At 41.6% G+C, this 9097-nt stretch overlaps 2 protein-coding genes across 2 annotated transcripts; one reads left to right on the forward strand and one right to left on the reverse strand.

Moving 5' to 3' along the window:
* Nucleotides 1–692: 692 nt before the first annotated feature.
* On the reverse strand, nt 693–7082 carry faap100 (FA core complex associated protein 100). Its single transcript, XM_004080219.5, has 8 exons — nt 6565–7082; nt 6379–6494; nt 5017–5861; nt 3866–4022; nt 2630–3515; nt 2449–2556; nt 1833–1919; nt 693–978 (listed from the first exon to the last, which is right to left on the reverse strand). Exons 1-8 carry the CDS (start codon nt 6718–6720, stop codon nt 862–864), a joined length of 2472 nt encoding a protein of 823 aa, XP_004080267.1. The 5' UTR covers nt 6721–7082; the 3' UTR covers nt 693–861.
* Nucleotides 7083–7091: 9 nt separating this feature from the next.
* On the forward strand, nt 7092–9070 carry birc5a (baculoviral IAP repeat containing 5a). The gene is made up of 4 exons (XM_004080161.5): nt 7092–7308; nt 8072–8181; nt 8470–8587; nt 8765–9070. Exons 1-4 carry the CDS (start codon nt 7204–7206, stop codon nt 8855–8857), a joined length of 426 nt encoding a protein of 141 aa, XP_004080209.1. The 5' UTR covers nt 7092–7203; the 3' UTR covers nt 8858–9070.
* Nucleotides 9071–9097: the final 27 nt, after the last annotated feature.

A 9097-nucleotide genomic window follows, 5' to 3' on the forward strand; every position in this document is an offset into this window, starting at 1 on the left:
TTATCCTTCATGCAAACATGATTTATGGCTGTTTTCCACTAGTTGCGATGTGTATGTTGAATCTAAATAGATAGATACTACTCCCAAGGAGTAAGTATATATAGAGACTACTTGTCAAGATTAATCAATTTTTTGGTTTCAAGCCAAAAAAAAGATCCATAACTTTTATTTGGTTTGTAATCAGAAAAATAGATGACAGAAAGCCCCAGTGATGCTGTTTTCTGAATCTGCTGCCATGACGACGATGACAGGATGTGTACAACTGCTGACCCTCTGAAACTCAACTTCTGACCAGAAAACTCAAATCTTTAAGCTTTCTGCAAGAATTAGTCTCTGTAACCCTTGTGCTCTCTTAGATGACCCCACCCTTACATTGACGTGTTCTCCCTACCATGACAAAGGTGGATAAAGGTGGAAAGATTTCATGTAATCCATGGACACCAGTGAAGATCACCAATCATTGAAGAAAAAAGGTTCAGAGCACTGTCTAGTGGGTCTAGATGACCCAACTCCCAATGTTAAAGTGCCTAGGATAGCATAAGGGTTAAAAATCCTAGAATAGGGAGAAAACAGAATTGAATGAAAATAAAGTGGAAACTTTTAACCTTCACAGACTTTAAAGGTAGATGGTTTTACCTTTATGTACATGTTGAACAATTACCTTTGCAAAATAATGAGAAGAAACATGAAAATCTTTTCGTCCTCATTTATTTATCTTTATATAAATGATTAGAACAGACTTCTTAAACATTTTTTTTATTGTATCAGCTGTAAATTCAAAGAGAATTAACAGTCATGTATTCAACATGGATTGATCTGAGCTGCAAATGTCCATTGCAGGCAGAGCCGAGGTCAGCGGTGTTAAATCATGAGGAGGCGGTTCTCTCTGAGCTTCTGGTAAACGTCCAGAAGAAACGGGTTCATCTGAGCGGAGGACACGTCTGAGCTGAGAGCTTCTGAGATTCCGCTCTGCTGAATCTGATTATAGGAGGAGAAATAACATTTCTCAGGTTTGTGACAGTTCTGGAGTAAAACAAAAAAAAAAGGCAGACATTGGTCTCCTTCTGGTGCAGCGACACATTTAAGGAATATTTAAGAGAAATGAGTGAAGAAAAACTTGATCAAAGGAGAGTTTAAAATGGCAATATGGTTTAAAAATCAAACTTTCACACTTCAGTTTCACAGATTTCATGTCCAAACTAATAACGGCATAAAATCACAAACACTAGAACAAAAAAACAAAAGATAAGTATATAAAAAAGAAAAGAAAAACAGCCGTTAATATTTAAGCTGCAAATGGTGTTTAACAAACGCTGCCCGGCCCCTTTCGACCCCCATCTTTTGCCTCTGCCCCCCAGGTCAGAGCTGCACCAAATTAATCTTTTTTTCAAGATTGCAGCTTACAGTTGGTTTTATCGCCATAGCAACCATTTTACTTTTTGGTTGCCTGGGGGTGACGAACACGTCAATGCAATTTTTAGAAAAATTGGCAAAAGTAAAGTTTTGCTCTTCCTTGGCAGCGTAGGATTTTCACGCCCACATTCCTAATATGTTCATATCTTATGTCATATTATTTCCTTCAACTTGAGCCGAGGATTCATGTGTGGAATTGTCTCAATGTTCAATGCCTACAACAGGGAAACACGCATGTTGTGAGCGTGGAGTTAGAAGGCATTCGATCGAAATCCCAAGGAGGAGTTTAAATTTTTAGCAGGCTCTAAAGGTAGTTTTTTTTTAAAGAAAATTCAAGATGACTGCCTGTTCCCCTAGGTCAAAGGTCAAAAAAACTTTGGTTGTGGTTGCAGACTTGACCTGGCAGTGTGAAGTCTTACCTCAGCCCTTTGAAGCGCTGATTTTAAATCCGAAATCTGGACCATTTTGGCTGCAGCCGTTTCCACGGGAACCATCGCCAACAAACTCTACAGAAAAGAGTAAGACCGTGCTTTCAGATACAAGAAGCCCGTTGGGACAACTGTGTTGTAATATTGGGCTATATAGATAAAATTGAATTGGAAAAACTATTGCCAAGAATACGAGTAGGACATTTCAGCATGATGAGGGCAACTTGATGATAATCTGGAGGGATTAGAATATTTAATAAGAACTACTAAACTGTGGGAGGAACCAAACTGAAGCCTCACATTTTCTTCGACGATGACCAGCTTCTGTGGACAGATTTAATAGGGCAGACTTGACCGCCTGATTCCCAAAAAAATTCAGAAGATAAAAAAATAAACAAATAGCATAACAGCTATTTTTTAAAAGAAGCCCTTCTGCACCAACGTCAAGACTAAAGGTGGTAATATCGCTTTGAAAACTATGGATTAGCAGGAAAACTTGCACTCCTTTAGTCCCGGCGGCCTCCGTCCAGCGTGTTTGGTGGCGTTGGGATTTGCAGTTTTACAAACACTCCTCTCTGTGGATTTGTGCGTCGTCTGAATAATGTACCTGCAAACGCCGCAGCACAGCGTGACGCAGGCCACACACCGCCGCTACAGACGAGCTCTCAATCTGAACTTCTACGTGGGCTTCCTTAACAGAGTTCTCCTCGTTCACCTGGAGAACAGATGAGCAGCGTTTGAGAAGGAGCGGATCGATCATGCAGGAGACACCGTGAGGGCAGGCTCACCTCTTTGACGCTCAGCTTGACTGTGGCTTCGTTAGGAGAACGTGCGTGAACCTCTGAGCTGCTCGTGCCATCCTGATCTCCTCTGCGCCCCATCTTCACTCCTCCATGACTCTCAAATAACAGCCAGTTGAGAAGAGACAGAGAGATGGAGGCAGACTCTTCTTCACTGGTGCCCAAGCCCAACATCCTTGTCCTCAGCGTGTCCCTCAGTAACTCTAGTGACACCCAAACGCATGCAGAGTACACGGCGGAGCTCTCTCCGCCTCCGTCTGGTCCTTGGCGCCGCTTCATTTGGCGTGAGCTAAGAAACGCCTGGACGGCATCGGTTGTTGCGCGTGATCTCTGCGCAGCCGTGGGCCCGATCACTTGCAAAGCGTGCAACCAGTCCACTGTCAGGGAATTCAAGGAGAAGGTGAAAAAACTGCTCTGCAAGCCAGCAAAGCTCTCCAGTTCCTGCTCTTCCAGGACACCCAAGAGGGAGAAGGCAAGCGAACAGTTCACCGTCAAGGGGAAGGCGGCGCCACCTGCAGCTGCAACCGGCACGGACACTTCCAACGCTCCTCCTGGAGACAGATTGAGGATCGGGAAAGTGAAATTTGAGGACTCTGCTTCTACGGGTGAACAAGAAAGAGGACAGACGCTGATGCACAGAGTCCATCCTCGCTCCAGAGTGCAAGAACTTGAGTTTTCCAAGACGCACGTGAGATTCAAAGAGTCCTTTAGAAGCAGTCTGCTCCAGTCGACTGTGGCACAACATCTGATCGGCTTCTCTTCGGTTGGAAGATGCTCCTCGGGGGATTTCAGCAAGAAACAAGTGTTGACGACCTGATTTAGCCGCTTGAGCGTTAATTTTTGGGATTTGATGACCGTTTTCAGTGCAGATGCTCTGAAAAAGAAGCAAAAATATTGTTGTTTAATATAAGAGTTGAAAAGAAATCAACACGTGTGAATGTTTCAGTTTGTTTTCCCCAAAAAGCGTCTTTAGATGTTCAATATTTGCATTAGGGTAAAAAGAAAAGAATAAAAACGTCAAGATATAAATCAGTTTTTTTTGTGCAAGACAACAATCAGAGCTTTGGAACAAAAAATTAACATTAGCTGTGATAAAAAATAAAAAATAAAACGTTTAATAACATCTTCTGGCTTTAAAGCTAATTGAAAGTTTGTTTTGCTTCATCTCGGTGACATTTTGACTAAAACAGAAAAGTACAAGTAAAACCAAGCTTGTTGGTATACCTTTCACAAATATCTCCTATGGCGGACAAAAGGTCCCTTACACTGCGGCCGACCTGCGAGGCATGAAGTTTGGACATCCCCACTTCCTGTTCACCGTTGGGTAATTTAATCCCCGAAAGCGTCCCTCTGTCAGACAGTCCTATCAGCTGAACTTCACCTGGAGAAGCGAGGAACTTTAATGTAAAGATTCAACAATAGTTATCAAGGTTAGAAGAAGTCGTAAAGTCATGAGTGGCGTTGTGTGACCCACAGACGCCACCCACACACACACCCACTCTCACTGGCTGAGCGGCTACTACACACCCCTCACTCACTTTCTGCCCCAGCAAAACGGAATGTGGCAAGTTCATTTAAAAAACATTTTCTTTAATGGCAACTTTTCTGTTTTTATCTCCATAGCAACCATTTTAGTTTTTAGTCGCCTGGGGGAGACGAACAGATCGATGTCATTTTTAGAAGAATCTGCAAAAGTAATATTTTGGATTTCCTTGGCAACTGAGGTTTTTTGTTAACCATGCCTCCATTTCTAATATGGTCATAGCATATTTCGTATCGCTTTGTTCAGCTTGAGCCAAGGATTCATGTCCTACATTTTCACAACATTCTGGTAAAAAAAAAAAAGTGCTACCAACAGAGGAACGGCGTTTTTCATGCTAACGCCATTCAAAATCTAAAAACTTCAAAACCAACATTTCTTCCCCAGGTAGCTTTCCAATGATGCTCAAAATCCCTAGAAAAAATCCACAAAGGTAATTGTTTTTTTTAATTCAAGATGCCAGCTTCCTCCCTGAGGTCAAAGGTTAATGTAACTTTGGCTGTGGACTTTACGTGGTGACGTGTGTGAAATTCTATTCTGAAAAAATATCAAAATCGCCAAATTTTTCAATTTGCTACCTAAACCTGAGTCCTTTGGCCATCCCATAGTAATTTTAATAACTCTGATATGCGTGTTTTGGCTTTATTAGAGAGTTTTAAACTTTTTTTTGGGAAAGTCTCTCCTGCTGGGTAAACTTTTTGCTAAAAGTTAAAAATGAAAAACTGTGAAAAGATCTGGTCCTTTAGTCCAGGATTGCTGTGGGACACGACAACACGTGGGGTCACAAAAAAACTGTAAATCTGATTGAAAGTGAATTCTATACAGTTTCTCTTACCTGCTTCATTGCATGTATGTACAGCCAAGGCGATGACTCTGCACACGTTTAGACTGGTGGGGATTTGGACCGCAGCATCCTGTCTTCCAGAGGATCCCAGCAGATTTAATGTGAGCAGGTCTGACCCGGTGCTGTAGTACAGACGGTTGTTATCCACGCAGCAACACTTCACAGGCCCTGGCACACACCGCTCAGCAAATCCAGCAGTACTGCCGCCCGTCTCCGGCCCGCTCCTGTCCGTCCTGATCAGAACCACCCTGCCTCTTTCACCCACCGCCACCAAACACTGTGCCTGCCCCGGGTCCGTCTCACTAACAACCGATGCTCCAACGAAGGCGACTGGCTGCTCCAGGCTGTGGAGGACCCGTATCTGAGACCCGGAAAGGTGTAGAGGGAGGAAACATAGACGTCCATCGGGCAGGCCCCAAATTACAACCGGTGATTTGGCCAGAGCAGCGTCAACTCCAAATAAAAGTTTAAAGAGGACAGGTTCGATGCCGAACTGTCTATGTGTTAAGTGTGAACCACTGGGTACAGGAAGTGTAGGACGCCCAGAATGGACACAGATCAGCAGAGACCTCCTTGTGTGTTCTGTCTTAGCGCTGCCCTGTGAAACCGGCGAGAGCCGCGGCAGACTGAAGGAGCGGAGCATCTCATAGCTGCCGGGCTGCTTTTGTTGAGCGGTTTTATACAAAGTCAACAACCAGGACGTATTTCTCTGGCCGAGAGTGAGGAGCAAAGGGCCGACCAGGAGCAGCGACGACAGACCACGTCCGCCCAGCACACAGAACTCAGAGGAGATTTTCAGCTCGGCTGGATCTGAGGATGCGGAGGAGCCGTGAGGCCTGCGAAGGTAAAAGGAGAAATATGAATCAAGTGGAATCAATCTACATGAGGATATGACAATGCACATCTAATTAAGGTGCAACCTGGCCACCCCACTTTTAATTTAAAAATGGCGGCTTTTCTGTTGGCTTTATCCACATAGCAACCATGTTATTTTTTGGTCGGCCAGGGGTAACCAATATGTCTATGTAATTTTTAGAAGAATCGGCTAAAGTAAATTTTTGGATTTCCTTGGCAACGGAGGTTTTTTTGTTAACCATGCCCACATTCCTAACATGTTCATATTGTATATCATACAATACGTTTATTTATTTTTTTCTTTTAGGGTTTTACCCTCTTTGATGTTATTGTTTTTTGGGGAGGTCGTTCACTTATGCCCAAAATTAATTTTCACCCATGTTGATTATGCGGTTGGGTGAAGTTTTTTGCTCAAATGCGAAGTAAGAAATAAGAATTGCTAAATCAATCCGGTCCTTGCAGTCCAGAACTAATGGGGGACAGAATAAAAGCCCCCACCTGACTAACAGAGGCTGCAAATCAACACAATAGACTCCACTGCAACATGCAACCAGAAGATGTTTGTCATGGCTCTCAATCAGATCAACCACTCCTTCCGGAAACTGGAGAACTGCCTGCAAAACAAAAGACATGTTTACAAAAATAAAACAGACAAACACTAAAACTTTTAACCATAGGACCCACCGCGAATCTCTTGTCCTGAACATTAAAAACATACACCTCCTCATCTCCAGTGCAGACGACTACGTGTGTCCCGACCACGAGCTTTACCTTCGGGGTGTTTGATGCTCTCAAAAACCCAAACTCGGTCCAGGTGTCAACAGCGCAGCGTCCTTCCATTTTAACAAAATGCAAGACTAAAGTGACGCTTTAAGTCCATGTTTTTCTAAATTAGGTTAAGAGCGACACAAAAACAGCAAAAACGAGTTTTAAGAAGCGGTGCAGGAAGGCGGAGAAAGTTACGCGCGTCACATTTTTAACAAAAAGCACGCTAACTACATTACCCATCAACACCGGAAGCACTTTTTTTATACTGTACTTTTTCAAACAGATTCATCAAATATATTAAAATTTTCAATGTATCCTAAAATATACCACAGAAAAATCAATGGTAAAGTTCCATGTTTTTCTTATTTAGACTTTTCAACAGCAACAAAATTAAAAAAAAAATGAAAGCGGAAACCAGAAGACATGTGACGTTCATCCGCCAATCAAAACAGCCGACGTTCCCAACCGCTGAAATTTAAAAACGCCCTCTAGCTTAGCAACATTTTTGGGAGATCTTGTTGTTAGTTCAAGAGTTAGAGTCTGGCATAAAAGACGATGGACCCGTTTAACGAGGAAGATAAAATGTATCTTTTTGAAAACAGATTGAAAACCTTTGAAAATTGGCCTTTCGACAAAGACTGCACCTGCACCCCGGAGAACGTGAGTGAATAGAAGCCTTTCGTGTTTAGTCCGTAAGCAACGAAACAGGCCATGCTAGCTGACAGGTTTCAAAACAACGCAATTTACTGTAAAGTTTAAATTTTGTCGTTCACAAACCTTCAACTATACGTTAGAATAAGTTCATCATTTGGTAAAATGTCACAGAAATTTAAAGCTTAATCTCTACAGTCATACAGCGGGAGGCATTGTTGAAACCCATCCATTGTAATTTACTTTATTTTAATTTAAAAATAATAATAAAGTAAAGCCTTTCAAAACTGTGATGCTTAACTCACTTTATTAAGCTATTTTATAGTCAACTATAAAGTTAATCTTTGGGTTCCTGGTTATCACCTTTTATTTTGAAATGTTTTCTTGTTCATTTCCTGTATCCTGGAAAAAGGCATTTTACTCAAAGCAGCAGAGGATGTTATGCTCAAAATATTGATAACTACAGGGAATTACTTGGGACAAATTGCCGTTTTAGTCAATTGTTGCCTCAAAACAAAATTTCTATAATGCTATTGCTTTACTATAACATATTCTCTGTGCAATACTCAACAGGAACCACACCGTATCATATTTATATGATTTATTCGTGTCTCACTAAACGGCTGGCCCGGGACCAGAGAACCTAATGTTGTTTTATCATGTGATAAAATGACAATAAAGATTCCTGATTCCTATAAGTGTAAAAACTGACATATTTAATTGAAAGACTGCATGTTTAGAAGTGAAACTCCCGGCGTGTTTTCTCTTGTAGATGGCCAGAGCTGGCTTTGTCCACACGCCCTCAGACAACAGCCCAGACATCGCCATGTGTTTCTTCTGCCTCAAAGAGCTGGAGGGCTGGGAGCCAGACGACGACCCACAGTGAGTTTTATGCAGCTGCATCTGTTTATGTATCTATGTAGAGAAAACGCCATCAGCTGCCTGAAAGTTAAAAATGTACATAGAGAAAAGCAGACATGTGTGGACTTTTGTTTATTATTTAATGTTAGAAGTTCTTCTTCTCTCCGGAAACAGTTCTAGACATTTACAGGTAACTTTTGCAAGTCAGTCGTCCTTTAATGATAACCTTTTGTCGTTTGTGGGTTCATACATCAAGCATCTGTTTATTTATTTATTTTTTTGTGTTGTTTTTTTTTTTTTTTTTGACAGGAAGGAGCACAAATCTCACGCACCTTCCTGCAGCTTCATCTCTTTAACCAAAAACGTTGAGGACCTGACTATGGAAGAATTCTTCAAACTCCAAAAGGAGAAAGACAAAATTATCACCGTATGTTTGAATGGGGTTCCATGACTTCTTAGGGCACATTTCTAAATATTCTATAGATTTTTGTTTTTTAATAATCCAAAACTGATGACTAGCAGAATAATTCCTTAAGAAAATGTAATGTCTCCTAATGAGACGAGCAGTCTTCTGCTATTATAGTAACAATCATTTTTCCCATAGAAAAAAAGGTGCATTGAAGCCATCACCAAGTTTGAGGAGGCAGCCAAAGTGAGGCGAGAGAAGATCATCAAGACAGCCAGAGGAGAAGAGTGACACTGGAGTGGAGGAAGGAGAAGGGGGTTCAAAAGAAAACGGCTGTCAGTGCAGTGATTCCCGTTTATGATTTTTTTTGTCCTCTTTGTTGTGTTGTATATAAATATCCTGAATGATTTTTATTCATCGCATTTTACTGATATTTGTTTCTTTTTTAAAACTGTTCGTTTTTATTGTTATTATTACGGTATAAATAAAGATGTTCCAAAAACATTGACACGTGCTCCATCCATGCGCGGC

This window comes from Oryzias latipes, chromosome 19 (assembly GCF_053564925.1).
Source record: "Oryzias latipes strain Hd-rR chromosome 19, Olatipes_Hd-rR_3.1".
Taxonomy (NCBI): Eukaryota; Metazoa; Chordata; class Actinopteri; order Beloniformes; family Adrianichthyidae; genus Oryzias; species Oryzias latipes.

Excerpts from the sequence above, each read along its gene's own strand:
- faap100 (XM_004080219.5), bottom strand. The coding sequence starts at position 6,720 with ATGGAAGGACGCTGCGCTGTTGACACCTGGACCGAGTTTGGGTTTTTG. Across the intron at positions 6,495-6,564 it reads TTCAGGACAAGAGATTCGCG|GCAGTTCTCCAGTTTCCGGA; the intron begins GTGGGTCCTATG and ends TTTGTTTTGCAG. Across the intron at positions 979-1,832 it reads CAGCGCTTCAAAGGGCTGAG|ATTCAGCAGAGCGGAATCTC; the intron begins GTAAGACTTCAC and ends TCCTATAATCAG.
- birc5a (XM_004080161.5), top strand. The coding sequence starts at position 7,204 with ATGGACCCGTTTAACGAGGAAGATAAAATGTATCTTTTTGAAAACAGA. Across the intron at positions 8,182-8,469 it reads GAGCCAGACGACGACCCACA|GAAGGAGCACAAATCTCACG; the intron begins GTGAGTTTTATG and ends TTTTTTTGACAG. Across the intron at positions 8,588-8,764 it reads AGAAAGACAAAATTATCACC|AAAAAAAGGTGCATTGAAGC; the intron begins GTATGTTTGAAT and ends TTTTTCCCATAG.